Here is a 19527-nt window from a genome sequence, read left to right as displayed (position 1 = left end):
TTTGTGACAAAAAGTCATGTAATTTCCCTCCCCGTCCCTAATTTGTATATGCAAATTAGGATTCAGATTTGGTTCGGCCGGTCAGAAGGACTCGGAATCCTACTGAAAGAGGCTGAATCTTGGATTTGGTGCATCCCTAATTTTAAGGCTGTCTCCTGCAGTAGTGCAGATTTAACCACAGGCAGCTAATCTTACTTTGTTCCATTACCATAAATATAGCCCGCTAATCCTTGGCATTAATATTAAAGGAAAACTATATGCCGAACAATGTAGGTCTCCATAAGAATATATTGCATAAAATAGCTCGCCCTGTTTCATCAAAATAGCCCTTTTCATAATCGTATACTTTTTTAGTAGTATGTGCCATTGGATTAATTAGAAAATTTTAAGAACTAAAGACCTTCCCCTGGGATCGTAGGATTCACGGTGCACACAAACAAACCATACTTGTTAGGTCACATGAGCCAATTAACAGACAGAGTTGTGTCTTATACTTTCACACTTCTTCCTGTTAGAGTATTTCTGGTCAGGTGATCTCTGATGCAGCACACTGACAATCACAATATGGTGGTTCAAAGAAAGAGATGTAAAAGGGCAATATTTATTTAACGATTCTTTAATATGTCACTTCATTTGATATAAACTATTCGTTCCTCAAGTATTAAATTTGGTGGTATAGTTTTCCTTTAAGGTTTACAATTAGTTAAGTATTTGTGGATAAAGATTTGCTTCAGAAGTAGGTAGAGTTTTGGCATGCCCTCCCGAAAGCACGTTCCAGAAACTAAATCTTAAGATTGTGACTTTTTTGTTGCAACTCAACTACAATGATCTCAAAATGTCCACCATTTACAACAAAATGAAAGTCTCTTTCTCCGACATACCACTCTATAACTCACAGTCTTGTAATTATATGGGAGCCACTCAAGATGTTCAGTGCCCCCAAATTAGTTGCTTTCAGAGTATCAATGGCAAAGTTGTAGGTTTGCTTCTGTTTACTGTAGGTGTATGCCCTTGGTTTAAAAAACAAATCCAAATGAGTTTAGAAATGAGGATCAATTTACTGCTTTTGCCATCTCTCCTAACACAAAGCAGTGGTTTACTGTGTAATCATCTACCGTTTAGTTTGAGCCTGCAAATGGTAGGTAGCTATATACTAAACTGCTGGCAGCAAGGGTACAGTGCAACCAGAGATGATTGTAAGCAGTCACAGCCTACAGTAGCATGCATTAAAGGAGAACTAACCCCTAAAAATGAATATTGCTAAAAATGCCATTTTATATACTGAACTTATTGCTCCAGCCTAAAGTTTCAACTTCTCAATAGCAGCAATGATCCAGGACTTCAATCTTGTCACAGGGGATCACCATCTTGTAAAGTGTCTGCGACACTCACATGCTCAGTGGGCTCTGAGAAGCTAAGCTTAGGGGTTGTCACAAATTAACAACCATAAAATGAGGTTGGTCTGTAATATAAGATGATGCTACAGGGCTGATTATTAAATTCTGATGCTAATTGCACTGGTTTCTGTGCTGCCATGTACTAATTATCTGTATTAATTACTAATCAGCCTTATAGTGTGACATTTCTATTCTATGTGTTCTGTATATTGTGAGTGGGTCCCTAAGCTCAGCAAGTGACAGTAGCACAGAGCATGTGCAGTGAATCAGCAGAAAAGAAGATGGGGAGCTACTGGGGCATCTTTGGAGACACAGATCTTCACTGCTAAAGGGTTGTGGTTGCCTTGGGCTGGTACAGAAACCCAAAACATAATGTACAACATTTCTAGCCTACTTCTTTAGTTATGCTTTAGTTCTCCTTTAAGAGATAATATATGGAGGTGCCTTCGAAAACGAAGCGCTCCGAGTGCCATCCTGCCAGCGATTTACATTCTAGCTGATGGGGAGGCAGTTCGGGGAGATTAGTCGCCCTAAAGAAGAGGAGATTTGTCACCGGGCGACTAATCTCCCCGAATCACATCATGTGTCTCTGCCCTTAAGCAAGAGCATCTGGAATGCAAGATAAAATAAGGAGAAGGTGAGTAAAGGCTGCAGAAATGGTGGTAATCATGATCATAGGATGACCGGAAAGGATGAACAACATTGAAATCCAAACTATTTTTGGGCACTGCACATGACTTGAATTATATTGCAAAGAATGTACCCTAAACCTACAGAAGCAAAATGTAGTCAGACAGGGACTGCACTTGGGGGGTGTTGCCTATTTTAAGCAACCACTTTCTGTGGCAGAAAAAGTTGCAGCTGTTCATTGATATCTGAAAATGGTTGAAGTTAAGGGTCTGGCCACACAAGCAGATTCGGGGAGATTAGACAAATCTCCTCTTCTGCTGAGGAAACTTCGGGCGACTTCAGAAAATGAAGTGGCGCGTGTGCATTGCCGCAGGTGATTTTCATTTTAGCCGGCGGAGGACAGGAGGAAGGTAGTTTGGGGAGATTGTTGCCCCGAAGAAGAGATTTGTCGATGGGGACTAATCTCCCCGAATCTGCTCTGTTGGTTGTTTGTGCTTTTAGATACTGATCTACATTCCATTAAAGTCTTTTGTAGTGGACAGGTTTTTTAGTGTAGAATGTCTGTAATCGTAGAATACCATTGATCCCATGCTTTTGATTACTTTATAAACTAATTGACAGCCAATGTACACAATCTGGAGTCTAGTAAGTGAACTATATAGTATATTTCTGACCATTTTTAACTTGCCGACAAAGCATTGGGCAGCGAGTTGAAGTACAAAGCAGCGCTGTAAAAAACATTTCATTTATAGCCACAATCTCCAGATCTTTATTGATCTATAACAATACAATGTTTTGTACCAAAAATACAAATTTACCACTAACAAAAATACAATTTTATAAAACAAATGCATGGATTTTTTACCTCTTTGACAATATTTCCCTAATCCTGAAATTCAGAGATTTCAAACTAAAACCTTTAAGCAAAACACTGACCATACAGTGAATTGGGAATACTGGGGCAGTAGAGCATGCAGTCTTACATTTTCATTGGGCACAAATAATATGTAAAATGTTACATCATATGTTTGAACTTTTCACTGCAGGAATCTCATGCCATTGTATTTTCTGTATTTTGCCAAACATGAAAATAAAGAATTTATAAAAAAAAAAAATGTTACATAATTGTGACTTTATATATGTGGTTTCTAACGACATTCATGCTGATTCAGGCCTGATGGCCATTTTTAGCCCTTTTGGTAATTTTTGTCTGCCCCTGAATTGAGTAAAAGTAAAACAGGAATTGTGTGAGCAAAGCGTTACTCAATGGATGTGTCTTCAAGCTCAATAACTATATTACTATGCTAAATCTGAGCCAAAGTCATGTTTTAGTAACAGTTTGACATATGACATGATACATCTGGAAATCGGGCACTGAGTTACAGATTGAGTGTAGATGCACTTTTCTGCAGTTACTTGAATCCAAGGTGCATGATTTTTCTGTATGGAGCAGGTCCTCCCCAGTATCCCCTGCGAAAAAAAGCAAAGAAATGAATACATTCACGGCAGAGACAGTTCAGTTCATTGATGACTACTAGGGGTGTTGCTGCTATAGAGAAGTGACCCATAAAGTATGGAAGATTACTGTTTCTTTTGTTCTTGTACCATTTTATAAACTTGCAATACAAAGTAAAAGTACAACTTAGTTACCAAGGACACAAAACTTGATATATCTCCCCCCTCCCTGCCCACACTCTAGGACTCTATTTATAGGCAGTGGCACATTATATGACAGTGAGTGAGCACTGAATCATCATGGCACAAGTGCAAACATTCCTTTAAAGCATGTACATTACCAGAGCTTCATAAATGTGCCAAGTTTCATGAGTATAGAGAAACAATTCGGCTATAACTTTTAGCCAATTAGACACAGCTGGTTTATTTTTTCTTATTCCATTAAAAATATTTGGCTACACAGCTATAGAAAAACCACAACTGTATGTTTTCCAGGGCCGCATTTAAAGGAGAACTAAAGCTTAACTAAAGACGTAGGCTAGAAATGTTGTACATTGTGTTTCTGGACCAGCCCAAGGCAACCACCGCCCTTTAGCAGTAAAGATCTGTGTCTCCAAAGATGCCCCAGTAGCTCCCCATCTACTTTTCTGCTGATTTACTGCACATGCTCTGTGCTGCTGTCACTTACTGAGCTTAGGGAGCGACTCAAAATATACAGTAAACATAGACTATAAATGTCACTATGTAAGGCTGATTAGTAATTAATACAGATAATTACTACATGGCAGCACAGAAACCAGTGCAATTAGCATCAAAATTTAATAATCAGCCCTGTAGCATCAGCTTATATTACAGGCGAACCTCATTTTCTGCTTGATGATTTGTGAAAACCTCTAAGTTTAGCTTCTCAACAGCTGCTCAGAGACCACTGAGTATGTGAGTGTCACAGACACTTTCCAAGATGGTGACCCCCTGTGACAAGTTTGAAGTCCTGGATTATTGCTGCTATTGACAAGCTGACACTTTAGACTGGTTCAATTATTATTCAATTCAAGTTCATTATATAAAATATGGCATTTTTAGCCATAGTCATTTTTAGGGTTTAGTCCTCCTTTAAGTGGCATAATCTCTGGTTACATATAAAAATAGTTTGCCTTTATGGAACCTAGAAAAGAAGGCGTCAGTTCCAGTAAAATGTAAAATTGGTGCTCTACTGTATATGTTTAAGCTGCTTACCATATTGACACAAACCTGGCCTTGTATTATACCCAATTTAATTCACTCCAAAAATTATGTTACTCTTCTGCAAGCACCCAAACCAGGATTGACTCATCTATAGTATTAACATGGAAACATGCACAAAGTTGACATTTTCGGATTACCGTATATACTCGCGTATAAGCCGAGTTTTTCAGCACAAAAAATGTGCTGAAAAATTCTACCTCGGCTTATACTCGAGTCAGTGGCGTGCACATTCCGCCAAAGCTCCAAACAAGCTTTCTCCTCGCAGCAGCACATTTGATCTCGCACCCCCAAAACAAACAGCGCAAAGGTGGGAGCCGCAGCGCGATCAGTGGGGAATCTACGGTACATCAAAACCCACATGATCTGTAACGTCAGCGTGCGCGCCGGTATCAATATGGCGCCACACTCCTTGCGCAAAGTTGTGCACTGCTGCTCCTCCTTCGCCGCGGGTAAGCATCATTGTTTCTGGCAGGGAGGGGGGTGTTCTCCGTTGGCTCCTCAGGATCAGGGGGCCCCATGGATGGGTTGCGGGCCCCAACCGAGGTGCAGGGGCATGGGACTCAGTAGCGCACACTCTGATTCAGTAGCATACGCTGACGTCACTGATCATGCTGCTGCTCCCACCGTTGCACTGTTTGTTCTCACCACGTTATATTTGCCATTTAAACATTCTGAGTGTTGTTGAATTAAATGATGCATCCTGATTGACAGCTATCTTGAGACTGCACTGATGGAGTTGTCAAAGCATTATGCTAACAGGCTACTCCGTGACTGCAACATGTACCATACAGCGTGGCTCACACAGCTTCCTAACAGCTATCTGCTCATTTACCTTGTTCATATGCTAGTAATTCCGATAGAAGGACATCTACAACCTTTCACGTTCATGTTTTTTTCTCTCTCCCTCTCTACTATTTTCCTAACTGCCTGTCCATAGAACCTGTCCATTTAGTTTCCTGTGACAGTTTCTGATGGACTTAGTTGTGTCTAGGCTTATACGCGAGTCAATAAGTTTTTCTGGTTTTCATAGGTAAAATTAGGTACCTCGGCTTATACGCGTGTCGGCTTATACACGAGTATATACGGTAACATGCCTACCTGAGAAGTAACTGCCAGTAGAGGAAAGGCATCATATCGGCCTTCATGTGATACATTGTTCTCCTCTCTTTTCCCTGGTCAATGGGGAAAGTCTCTAACGGTTGTTGGTTGTAGTCAAACTCTGCCAAAATCACTTTCCGGTACCCGGTTACCAATGGGCATGAAGTGTAGCCATCATACTGCAGGAAAAAAGCTCATAATTACTGCTAACAATTTAACTTTGGGGAATGTAATAACAAGTGCAACAGTTTGCCTCCTGGGTCTAGTAACCCAAAGCAACTGATTAATACGAGAGATGTATTAATTACAGATCTGTAGTTTGAAAGCAAACACACTCTTGATCCTCCCAAATCCTGCCCAAACTCCACTTGATCTGCCCACATCTCACTCCTTTGATGAGAAGCCGCACCTTTTAACTGGACCCCAGACAGAATTCCTGGCTGCCCCCTACTAACACTAAAACACTACAATTCCATGTGTATGGCATTCATTATTAACTCACAGTCTCATGTAAAACACAGTTGGGAATATTGTATATAATTTACATGTATTTAGAAATAGACTCAAAGTGCAGTTACCTTTGATGATGGACTCTGGTTTTTCATCACAAGTGATATGGTTTTATTGAGCACTGCTGATTGGGCAGCTGGCAACAGTAAAAACAAAGAATTAATATGCATCCACTGTAAAGCACATCAGCCCTACTTGATTTATAGGACAATGGCACATATTGTGATTTTGAGCATTCTGCCAATGTGAGGTTGAGTAACTCATTGGGAGGGGGAAAACCATTCAAAAGTATCTCTTTGTTCATCTGAATGGGAATGGCCTAGAGTTTTCGGCTCAATTACTTTCATCCGAGTTTTTGAAAACCCACATGAATTCGAAATTCGACCTTTTATAAATGTGCCTCCCATTATAACTGATGACTTCACTAAGGACCTAGAATACATTTTATTATTTGTAGCTCTTGACTCTTAGGGGGTTATTTACTAAACTCCGAATGCAAAAATCTGACTTTTAAAAAAAAATCATGATTTTTTTTGGAATTTATTAAACCCAGAAGATGGAAAAGTCTGAATCTGAATATCTGGCATCTCAGACCTGTCAAGGTTACATATAAGTCCCAATGATTTTTTGATGTGCGCTGGGTTTCATGCAATACCCCAAAGTTTTTGGATGTGAAAAATCCGAAAAGATTGTAAAAATCGCATGGAAAATCCGAAAAAAACATGAAAATCAGATAAAAAATCTGAAAAAATTTGAAAATTACATTTTTTTCCCCACAATGCAAATTTTCAGGAAAATGTAATTATAAATAAGCGTAAAAAAACTCGAGCAGATTTGATTGGAGTTTGTAGCAGAAAATATTGAGATAAATTCGGACTTTTATAAATAACCCCCATAGTGATGCCACTTCGTATCACATGGCTGACTGAAATGCGTATAACAAATATATTGACACAAATGAAAATCTAATACAGGAGTCCATATTTGAACACAGCTGTTCCTTTAAAGGAACAGTTCAGTGTGAAAATAAAAAATGTTTCTAATATAGTTAGTTAGCCAAAAAGAATAATGTATGAAGGCTGGAGTGACTGGATGTCTAACATAATAGCCAGAACACTACTTCCTGCTTTTCAGCTCTATAACTCTGAGTTAGTCAGTGACTTGAAGGGGGGCCACATGGTACATTTCTGTTCAGTGAATTTGTAATTGATCCTCAGCATTCAGCTCAGATTCAAAAGCAACAGATATGAACTATGTGGCCGCCCTCAAGTCTCTGACTGGTTACTGCCTGGTAACCAGGGTAACCAGTCAGTGGAAACCAAGAGAGCTGAAAAGCAGGAAGTAGTGTTCTGGCTATTATGTTAGACATCCAGTCACTCCAGCCTTTATACATTACATTTTTGGCTAACTAACTATATTAGAAATAGTTTTTATTTACCCAGTTTTTATTTTTATACTGAACAATTCCTTTAAACCTGGTGAGCAATGGCTGAGATTCTCCTAGAGGTAGAGATTAAGGGCCACTGGTAAATGTCCTTGTGTGACCTCTACTGCACCCCACCCAATACTGAGATCTCAGTCAAAAACATCCAGAACTCCAGGACTATTGTTGCTTAGCTGACTTCTCCTTCATGTTGGGTCACGTGGCTTTGACTACAATGGGTTTATGCAACCAAACGTTCCCAAGACACTACGCTGTACAAAATGTACAGATGGAAACCAGTGTGACAGCAGCTGAACTGAACATCTTATCATAGGAGTGAATGTACTCACAAGATAAGCCTGGCCACCAAACATCCAGTACATGACTATAAGCCTATACCAGGAATTACATGTCTGTCCATGAGCCTTACTAAGGGACATGGTCATTCTGGATTTATGGCATTTATATAACAGAATTTCCACAAATAGATTGCTGTATCACTCAAAGACCATAGGTCATTTGAGGGGGAAAGAACAGAAAAATAATATAGTGTAGCATTTACAAATAACTTATTTCACATGGGTCCTGGCAAATGCCAGAGGGGCTGCTATTAGGTGCCATAGAAAGTCAGTATTTAGTGGGCTGGCGGGGGCTGTTTGGGCTTCTATGTGAGCTGATTGGGCCTCTGTGTACCTGAAATGCCAGGGCCTATTTTAATTCTCAGTCCGGAACTGTCACATGCACTTTAAAGGAGAAGGAAAGCTACTGAGGCATTTTATTGCCAATAGATTAGCTGCAATAGTGCAAGCTAGAATACTATATTTATTCTGTAGAATGTTTTACCATACCTGAGTAAAAAGCTCTAGAAACTCTCTGTTTGTTTAGGATAGGAGCTGCAGTATTAATGTGGTGTGACATCACTTCCTGCCTGAGTCTCTCCCTGCTCTGGGCTCAGATTACAGTAGAGAAGGGAGGGGTGGGGGGAGAGGAGCAAACTGAGCATGCTCTTGCCCAGGGCAATGAGGTTTAAGCTGAAGGCAGGAAGTCTGATACAGAAGCCCATGTGTACACAATAGAAGGAAAGAAATGCTGTGTTTCTTTTGACAGGGGACTCCGAGCAACATTACTTTGGGGGTTTACTGGTGTATTTATAGAGACCTTTCTGATAAGGCTTACTTAGTTTTAACCTTTCCTTCTCCTTTAAGTGATTTTTATGTCCTTAGATACACCCAGGTTTTGTTTCGTGTACAGAATTCATCTATACTAAATGAATTAATTGAATCTTTATTTGGACCAAGGACAAGATACTGTTTTATTATTACAGAAAAAAAGTAAAATGTTTTTTTAAAAATTGTATTACTTGAAAAAATGGAGTATATGGGAGATGGCCTTCCCCTAATTAAGAACTTTCAGGATAACATGTTTCTGAATAACAGATCCCATACCTGTAATACACTTTATCTCGTTTATCAACTTCACTTTTTACTAAAAGATGTTATACTTGATTTGTTTTGTACCTATTGCAGCTGCAGTTTTTGATGTTGGAAGGTTTGTACAGTCTCCTATGCCAAAAACATTTGGATACTTTTTGTGCTGCAGATTGTCCTTGCTTACATCCACCCAACCGGCTGCATCTGAGACTGGACTGTTCATCAGAACATCAGGTGGTCCCATGGGTGGGGTTACATGGAGCATTTCATACTGTATGCAGAAAAATAAACACCCAATCAGACAGTGTCTAGAAGAAGGGAGTCCAATGAAGAAAATACACAACTGTGTCACAGTTCCACAAAAATCATGGGCAAATCAGTACAGCAGTCCTGTGCTACGTTTGCTACTATTTAAGGGGAAAAAGTAAAGACAAATGTATAGAGAATTGACTATATTTTGTAACATCAAATATCACGAGTCAGGCACATTAGTTTGCACAACATGACAGAAACTAAATGTATCATAGAAGATCAGCGATTCACAAATTCATGTTTTTACCATTTATTTCATTTAACCGAGCATGGCTGTCCAAGGTTGGGCCCACTAAAGGACAGTATGGTGGTGCTGTGGGTAGCATTGCTGTCTTTCAGCGCTAGGTGCAATGCCAGGCCAGACACTATCTGCAAGCCGTTTGTATGCTTTCCCTGGCAGGGGCACAGCCTCTTATTGATTGGACTGGATAAAAAAAATTAGCAAAATATTATCAGTTAAATGATCAGGTCAGCCAAGTTCACAGACTAATTGGGAAGCTAAATAGGCCAAACATCAACTTTTTGGACAGCACATCTTTCAATGTATAACAAAATCTACCCAAGATGCCACAGTCTCAGTCTGACTGACCACAACCTTCCTTATCTCCTACCACAGTACCTGTATTCCTCACTCTGTGCCGGCTAAAATGAAAAAACGCTGGTGCTAATCACACGTGGCGGTTCGTTTTCCAAAGCCGTCACGTGTGATAAGCGCCGGTGTTTTTTCATTTTAGCCAGCGCAGAGTGTGGGAAGGCATTTGGGGAGATTGGTTGCCGCAAAGACGAGGCGATTATTCGCCAGTCGATCAAATCTCCCGAAAACGCCCAGTGTGGCCTTACCCTTAGGGCAGAGACACATGTGGAGATTTGGGGAGATTTAGTTGCCCGGCGACAAATCGACTCTTCTTCGGACGACTAATATCCCCGAACTGCCTTCCTGCCAGCTAGAATGTAAATCGCCAGCAGAAGTGTGCCATCCCACCAGTGATTTAGATTCTAGCCAGCGGGAAGGCCGTGGGAGATTAGTTGCCCGAAGAAAAGGTAATTTGTCGCAGGGCGACTAATCTTCCTGAAACTCCACGTGTGTCTCTGCCCTTATACAGAAATACAATGAAACCTGACAACCAAAGCTATTCCCCTAGAATTGAGCAAATAAAAAAATAAATATAGATCACAGAATCTATTGCTGTCAAGGATCCACTGGATCTCGTTTCTGAGTTCAGTTCTAGGCTACCGAAAATAGTTGTTGCGTTAAATGGATAAAAAATACCATTGTTTACAAACTGACGAGCACCAAGTGCTATCTTTTTAAGTTCATTTTAAAAATGGTTTCCTCTCACTTCCCTTATCCACTGATCTACCACGCACTTACCAGCATTTCCAAGCCTGTCTGATCCCCAATCCATTGCATATGGCCATTGGTCAGAATTGGCAGGCCAGCATACATGCACTAATAATCATACAAAATTTGTTTTGTACCTGTACACAAATACTGATAGTTTGGAAAGCTTAAGCAGAGTAACAGATTATGCACATCTGTCTTTATACAGTATTTGTAAATCTCACCTGAAAAACTTTGGTTTCACCCGGTTTGTCTAAATTCTCAAACACAGCTTCCTGGATGTCTGGCCGCACCTCTATCAGGTTATGCTTGTAGTTTACTTGGATATTTCTCTCTTTGATGATCTTCTGGAGAGCGTCTGCGTACTTCTTCACCCCAAAGATAACCCCCGACGATGTGTTGAAGATGATGTTGGCATCGGCTCGTTTTCCCGTCTAAAAAGATCAAATTCTTACATGAAGATATCTGGAAACTGACTGGAAGATGAACAAATTCTTTAAAGGGGTGGGTCACCTTTAAATTAACTTTTAGTATGTTACAGAATGGCTAATTCTAAGTAACTTTTCAATTGGTATTCATTTTTTCTTTTTTTTATAGCTTTAGAATTATTTGCCTTCTTCTTCTGACTCTTTCTAAATGGGGGTCACTGACTCCATCTAAAACGAATGCTCTGTAAGGCTACACATGTATTGTTATTGCTACTTTTTATTACTCATCTTTTTTAGTCCCTCTCCTATTCATATTCCAGTCTCTTATTCAAATCAATGCATGGTTGCTAGGGTAATTTGAACTCTAACAATGAGATTGCTGAAATTGCAAACTGCAGAGCTGCTGAATAAAAAGCTAAATAACACAAAAGCCACAAATAATAAAAAATGAAAACCAATTACACATTGTCTCAGAATATCCCTCTTTACATCATACTATTAATTTAAAGGTGACAAAACCCCTTTAACATGTAATAAGAAAAATAAAACTGGTGGCAAATTTTTATAATTCATTGCTGAATGCATATAACCATTAATAAGGAGCTGCCGGGCTATAGCTTTCAGGTTACACTGCTACTGATAGTCCATTGATTGCAGAGAGCTGCAGTGTAATGTGTCACAGTGTTTGTATGGGATGTAGTCACATAGAAGACACTGGCACCATATGAGCAGAACTTACTTTCCGTAGATACTCCTCTGATAGATACATGATTTTCTGAGGAGCACCAGCACATTTCACAGGAGAGTTTGGAAATGTAAATATGGCATTCCCCTTCTTAAAATCTTGCAGTGCTTTCCATGTCTTTTCAACGGTTTGTACAGAGTAGTTGGAGCCAATTTTGGGATAGTTAAAGCCTTCTGGCAAACCTTTAATCTGTTGAAAAAGGAAAAGCACGTGTAAGAGCATAGAGATACAAGACGATGCAACAAACGGAATCCTGGCATCTAGATTTAAATTTGTGTAATATTAAATGCACATGTATCATAATAACAGCTATACACAAACACAGAGAAACACATAGTAGTTGTCACTGATCCACTCAGAGATAGTCTGGCAATCTGTCACGTTGCTACTTGGTGCCGTTCCCATATATTTTCAGGCATTAGAGACCTGCATCATATCTCTCACAAAACAACACGCAAGTAGATTTCTAGCTCGTGTTGTATCTCTGTATTACTGGTGATAGATATAATGCAAACCTTAGGATTTCTACTCATCTGTATTCCTGTCCAGATTAATTCTATGAAATATCCAGACAAATTATATTTGGCGTTGTTTTGGTCCTGTGTGTTTTGTTACCAAGCAGCAGAATCATAAAGGGTGGCTGAGAGAGCAAGTATTTAAAGCAATGCTAATTACTTTTCCATCTGCCCTGTCATAAGGATCAGGCTGTGCAATGTTTTTCATGTAAATAAAATAACATTTGCAGTAAATCCAGAGACCAGTGGCTTCCCACCTGTGGTGCACAAGACTAAGTGAAGGGAACAAACATACAAAAAAAGCAGTGTAAAATAAGAGGCATTTAAAAGAAATCCTTTAACAATTCAATTTCTGTGTTCCTTATTACGACTGATGTGTGTGTTTTTTTGTCTGGGGTACACCTGCAAACTCCACTGAGGCAGGGATGTGTGTGCAAAGTAGGTTATTGCTGTGTAAATGGTAAATATAATGGTAAGGGTCAGGGCACATGCTCAGATTCAGGGAGATTAGTCGCCCCGCGACAAATCTCCTCTTCTTCGGGGCGACTAATCTCCCCGAACTGCCTCCTGCCAGCTTGAATGTAAATCGCTAGCCGGGTGACTAATCTCCCTGAATCTGCCTGTGTGCCCTGACCCTAAAGGAGATGTATCACATTCAAAGCCTATGTTGCATATAACCGATGCTGACAATAAAAAAATATATAGCTAGCTAATATAAATCCATCAGTGCTCTAGACTTCTTACATGTCATACATAAAAAGTCCCCTACCGCTCCCAGAGTAATGAATGGGGTGCCTTTCCTTGCAAATGAGTTTATTGTGTAATATAATTTTCCCACTAACACTGTTGATTTGACATGCAGAAATAATACTCAAGTGATTGTTTTGGGGCAGACTCAAAAAGTTGCTTCTATTACAGAGAATTTGTACAGCAGACAAGTAACAATCTCTAGATTGTAAGCTCTCACCAACAAGCTCCCCCCCCCATTGTTTCCCAACAAAATGCATTTGTAACTATGTTTTTTGGTTATTTTGGTTTTTTTGGAAATATTTTTCTTTATATATGAAGTCTTCACTCTATAAAACTCTGCGGGAGACTGGCACGATTTAAATAAATATATAAATACCAATAATTAATGATTTGCAAGAGAAAGGGAGCATACCACCATGATCTACATTTTATAATATATACAAATAGTAGTTATAGAACTGCTTGTTTTTCCTTATATAGACAGTGAAGTATGGTGACACTATTGACTTTGAGCACAGACCCATTACTTCTCTGCTTATCTACATGTTTTCTCTGGGTGTGGCTTATCTTAAAAACAGCAATAGCCCCATCTAGTGACTTAACATAGAAAACACTGCATTCACAACCATATTCCAGGGTCACTATAATTGTATTATTTCCTTTCAAATTTTTATCAGAAAAATTAAGAGCCAAATGTATCAGTGTAATTATTTACCCATGGATAAATGGCCATCGCTTTCCTTATCACACCTATTATAATTTAACCCTCAAACAAGAAGCAAGGAATTATGTGGCCTGACATAACAGGGTTCACTGAATAAGCCCAAAATGGAACATTTACACAGTATTAACCAGGTCTGGACTGGGTTTCAAAATAGGCCCTGGCATATAAATTGCACAGAGGGCAAAACAGCCCCCCACCACCAAATAATGACTGTCTATGGCATCTTACAGCAGCCCCATCCCCAAAACTATGCTGCATAGATATCGTGAAAAGGAATCGTAGGTTGCGTTCCACTGTGGAGCGCACGCACTGAAACAGATGGAGCACCATCTTGGATCATCGTGAAAAGGACATCTGCAGAGAAGCAAATTTGTGAAACAGGCTTGAGGCTGCTAAGAGTTCAAATCCGGCTGTGCCCTTGAGAAATTCCGGAAATGTGTATCTGGTGGGATTATTCCAACTTCTTTTTGTGGGGGCTTTGCAGCTGGCAAGGTGGAGGGAGTGGGGCAGTGGCGTAACTACCAAGGGAGCAGGATGTGCAGTTGCACCAGGGTCCGCTCCCCCTCAGGGCCCGCTGGAGCCCGGAGATCGCTCCACATTCTGCGCCCCCGGGCTATGACACCTCTAGAATTTTCCTCCTCCACTGAGCAATTTTTTTGCTTTTTTTTTTTTTTTTGCGCTGGTGTGTGTCTGGCCGGGCGGTGCTCCGTCCCCCGTCTAATCCACTTCGCACCACCACCACCCTGGCTATTGAAGTGGAAGTGGCAAGCGAGGGAAAGGAAGGATCAGTGTGTGGGAATTTCTGTGTGAGACCAATAAGAATTACAAGTCCCCCACTGCCTCCAATTTCACCAACAGGCTGAGCCAGTGCAGGAACACGGTCGTGGCCAGGTCCGGACTGAGAATTAAAATAGGCCCTGGCATTTGAGGTACACAGAGACCCAATCAGCCCCCACCAGCCCACTAAATACTGACTTTCTATGGGACCTTATAGCAGCCCCTCTGGCATTTGCCAGAACCCACAGATTGCCAGTCTGGGCCTGGTCGTGGCTATAGATGAGGTAAGTGCCTGTCAGACTGAGCTGCTGCAGAACCTCTTGATGATTCCCATGATGAATGGGAATGAATGTCTTGAGCTGAAACTAAGCTGCATTGCAGTTAAATGTAGGGGCAGGCAGAGACTGTACATTGCAACCCCACAGGTTTGCATCAGAGCTGGCCAGTCTTCATTTCTCTGTCTGTCATTCTACTGCAAATGCCAGCATTCAGCCTCAATAAAGTTTTAGTTGAGCAACAACTTTATAAATGCAGGGGAGCTTTATAAATATTAGGGAACGCTGCACCACTAAGGACAGGCCTGAGTTGGAAATTGTTTCCGACCACTTACCCAGGCCATTGACTCTTTTATACAGTTTTTCACTTGTCAGATGTTTTTATGCCAGTTTGGCCAATCATCCTGAAGATTTGGGGCACCCAATGCATGACCTGACTCCAGTTCACCTTTTCCATCAAGGCAATAAAACATACCATTTAGGAACGTGCTTTACGGCAGTTCGTCACCTATTCTTCCTGGGAAGTAATTTTCCTAGTTTAATTTAAGGGCTCCAGGGAATATACAGGCAGCTCTGTCTGCATTCCTGCCTCACTGGACCAAGCAGCAGCTAATATTGCCAAAGCAAGCAGCATCTGACAAATACTCTTAGGCCTATGATACAAAAAGGTAAACACGATTCCAATTGTTTTCCAAGCATTTGCTCCTCACTTAAAATGTGTTGTTAAAATTTTACATTTTAAGTGCTACAGGGTGATATAAAATTATGCAAACACCAGGGGCATCATAAATGTTCTGTTTACACACTGCCCATATTTTCACTTGGCAAGTTGTCATAGGAATCATGTGAATAGTGTGTTATCAGCAGAGGTAAGACATGGCTGACTAGGATGATTGTCTCTGGGAAGGGAGTGTGACTGTGGGATAGCAGTTATAGTAGGGAGAGATGCTGCCTATAGTAACAGTGGGATAATAGTCTCTGGGAAGGGAGTGTGACTGTGGTATAGCAGGTATAGTAGGGAGTGATGGTGCCTATAGTAGCAGTAGGATAATAGTCGCACATGGCTGTCCCCATTCAGCTCCTCTTCGTAATGCCACTAAGTCCCTCTTTACAGAATAGGACTCCATAGACTGGAGCTGACCGAGCATCTGCAACTCTAATCCTCGCCCTACTACTTGCTCTCCCCACCCAGTAATGCTGTATTCCAGCCCAATGCGTGGGGGGGGGGGGTGTTGCTTAAATTACAAGCAACACCAAGGAACAGTCATTTGAATTTACTCCGTACAGGAAAAGTGATTACCCACTTGGATTGTATTTATTATTGATTTTATAACTATTTATTCATATTTTAATCACTGTGTTTCCTCGCCGGCCAGTGTTTTAGTAATTATATAATAAATTGTATTTTTAATATATTGGTTTTGCAATCCACCTTCTATTTGTTCTTTGTGCTACATAGATATTAACCTATACGATTCTGCAGTACAATGTTAGGCTACTGTGACCCTGTAACACCAATTAAAACCATATTTTGGTTTTGTTACCTCTAAGTCTAACATTTCTAACTGATATTATTCATTTGAAAAGCAAACATTCCACCAGTTCTCATTAAAATAGGACCAACAAATATCATAGTTCTAAAAAATGTTTAAATATGTTCAGTTATGACTAGAATGTTAACTGTTATTTAGTTAACAAAAATAAATACTCTTACCTTTTCATAATGCAGTTTCAGTCCAAGTGCAATAATCAAATATTTGTAGCTTATCTACAAAAAAAAGTAAATTAGGATTTATTTACTACCTTAAGAGAAGTCAAACCTAAATTGCTGTATACCAAAATACAGCATTAAAAGGAGTTCACCTTTAAGTTCACTTTTCATATGTTATAGAATGTCCTATGCTTAGCACGTTTTCCTTTTGTATTTTAATAGTTAACAGTATGCATTCCTCTTTTGCCTATTTCCAGCTTTCAAGTAGGGGTCACTGACCCTGGCAGCCAAAAAACTATTACACTGTGAGGCTACAATTTTATTGTTACTTTTTATTATTTATCTTCTTGTTCTGGCCCTCTCCCAGCCACCAGACGGCTGCTGAAATGCCTGGAGAACTGCTGAACAAAAAGCAAAATAATAAATAAAATATCAAAAAATTAAAACCAATTACAAATGATCTCAAAATATGACTGAACTACACCTTTAAGGCTGAAAGTCACTTTTGAAAAAAACATTTACTGACCCACCTGCACTGGCCAGGCTGAATTCTGTTCAGTCTTTCCTGAATATACCGCTCGGTTTATGATGAATATATTTCACTCTGAGATATACTAGGCAAATATGAAAATATAGTCTGCAGTATAGCAATGTTTATAGTACTATACCAACATTGGCACTTTGGGGTGGCACTGAAAACGTAAGGACCAAATTATGAGCATCTGAAAATTCTTTAGTCACCATTAGGGATGCAGCGAATCCACTATTTTGGATTCGGCCGAATCCCCGAATCCATCTTGGAAGATTCGGCCGAATACCGAACCCTACTTTGCATATGCAAATAAGGGGCGGGAAAGGAAAAAGTGGAAAAAATTTGTTTGCTTTCTTGTTTTGTAACACAAAGTTGCATGAAATCCCGCCCACCCCACAATTTGCATATGCAAATTAGGATTCGGTTCGGCCAGGCACAAGGATTCGGCCGAATCCTGCTGAAAAAGGCCGAATCTTGGCCGAATCCCGAACCGAATCCTGGATTCGGTGCATCCCTAGTCACCATCAGTTACTTTGGCCGTAGAACAGAAAGCTTCTGATTGATTGTCTCTCAATGGAGGAATTCCACAAGGAGAAACAGTGTGACATATCTGTCCTAACTGTAGAATAACCTCAACTGAACAAAATTACCTCTTTGTCATCATCTATCCGGATGCAGTTCTTTTCGGGGTCGAAGCCTTTCACTTCTGATTTAATCCATTTGACACCAGATGGGATTACACTCGCTGTAGGACGTGCTGAGCTTGCTAGTTTCTTAGCACCACCACCAACTAGCGTCCACATTGGCTGGTAATAGTGTGTCTAATGCGAAGAATGATATTTGATTAAACTCTCAGATATGACTATTGACGGTTTCAGCATGAAAAGGCCAGCTGATTCAATGTAAAATGATAAATCACAGGAATTTACATTAAAAAAAATTCTGGTTGGCCTTTTAAAGGGGAAAACTTAAATTTTTTGATGAAAAAAAGAAAAGAAAATTTTTCGAGATTTATTATACCCCGAAGCTGCTAAAAGTCGAAATCCAAAAATACTCCATCGCAAACCTGTCATGGTTCTGTACAAGTCAATGGCAGATGTCCCTTTCCCAATTTGAACATATCATGGTCTGCGCTAGGTTTGTACAATGATCTGAAAAATTCTGGGTTTTCGGGCGATAACTCTAAACAATGGAGCGATTCTGGATTCAAATTCAAAGAATCCATATGATTCGAATTTTTTCATTATTTTATCGAGACTTTTCCCAAACCGAATTTATTAATAAATAAGGGATAATTGTGGATGGGAGTTTGGTCGATCTTGTTTTATTGAAATGATGAGAAAAATTTGAATTTAGTAAATAACCCCCTAAGACATTACAATGCATAATAGAGCTCACAGTGAGCACCAAAGGGCTCCATAATGGACCAAGGACCTGCATTTTCCAGATGAAGACAGTGCTGTCCCTGTTTGGCAGTTCTATACACGAGGGGGGGACTGGGGGAGATTAGGCATCGTTCATCCCTGCACTATTCTTGCCCCCATTCAGACATGCATGTCCTTCCTATCTGCTCTATGGCAAACAACTGCACAGGAATAATAATAAATTCATATACTTGAAATGGAAATATATAAAAGAATGGATTATTGGGGAAGAAAACATCAAATAAAGAGCACTTTTGTATACATTATATATATTTTTGGTTTCAATGACAATAATATACCATGTTACCTCGCTTGGCTCTATGACAGCGACCTTTCCAGCTCCTACTTTCCTCTTCATGCGAGCACTCATAGTGATACCACCAGCACCACCTCCAACTACAACCACATCATAGTATTCCTTTGCCGCTGATCTTGGGCTCATGTGCAGGGTCCTACAGCTTCCACTCTGAATTGCCGCTCTCAGTAACTGTGTGCACTGATGGACATGGAGGCCCGGAGACATGACTCCCAGGGTTGCCATCTTCAGCGAATGTGATAATCTAAAATAAAATAAAGAGTCTATTAGAAGGGATATATGTGCCCAACAGTAATAGTTTCACGGGCCAGCCTCCTGGGAGGTATTTTATTCAACATAAAAATCAATACATTATTTCAGCTTTCTCTGCATTTACCAGTACTTCTGCCACCTAGTGATTAGATAATAACTATTAACTTCAATTCAGTCATGTCATCTGGATCCACGAGTAGAACTTTGCACAGTACAGATCCGCTTGTGCCCAGAAT

At 40.1% G+C, this 19527-nt stretch overlaps 1 protein-coding gene across 1 annotated transcript; it reads right to left on the bottom strand.

Moving 5' to 3' along the window:
* Positions 1–3221: 3221 nt before the first annotated feature.
* Positions 3222–19283, bottom strand: sqor.L (sulfide quinone oxidoreductase L homeolog; the record flags this gene model as incomplete). Its single annotated transcript, NM_001086609.1, is given in 9 exon segments — positions 3222–3497; positions 5826–6004; positions 6404–6471; positions 9276–9459; positions 11067–11276; positions 12010–12204; positions 16771–16824; positions 17950–18120; positions 19031–19283. Coding segments are annotated over 9 exon segments (1353 nt in total). The 3' UTR covers positions 3222–3439.
* Positions 19284–19527: the final 244 nt, after the last annotated feature.

Source organism: Xenopus laevis, chromosome 3L (genome assembly GCF_017654675.1).
Source record: "Xenopus laevis strain J_2021 chromosome 3L, Xenopus_laevis_v10.1, whole genome shotgun sequence".
In the NCBI taxonomy this organism is placed as follows: domain Eukaryota; kingdom Metazoa; phylum Chordata; class Amphibia; order Anura; family Pipidae; genus Xenopus; species Xenopus laevis.
The sequence above is the reverse complement of the archived record's forward strand: the minus strand, read 5'-3'. Positions and strand labels throughout refer to the sequence as shown.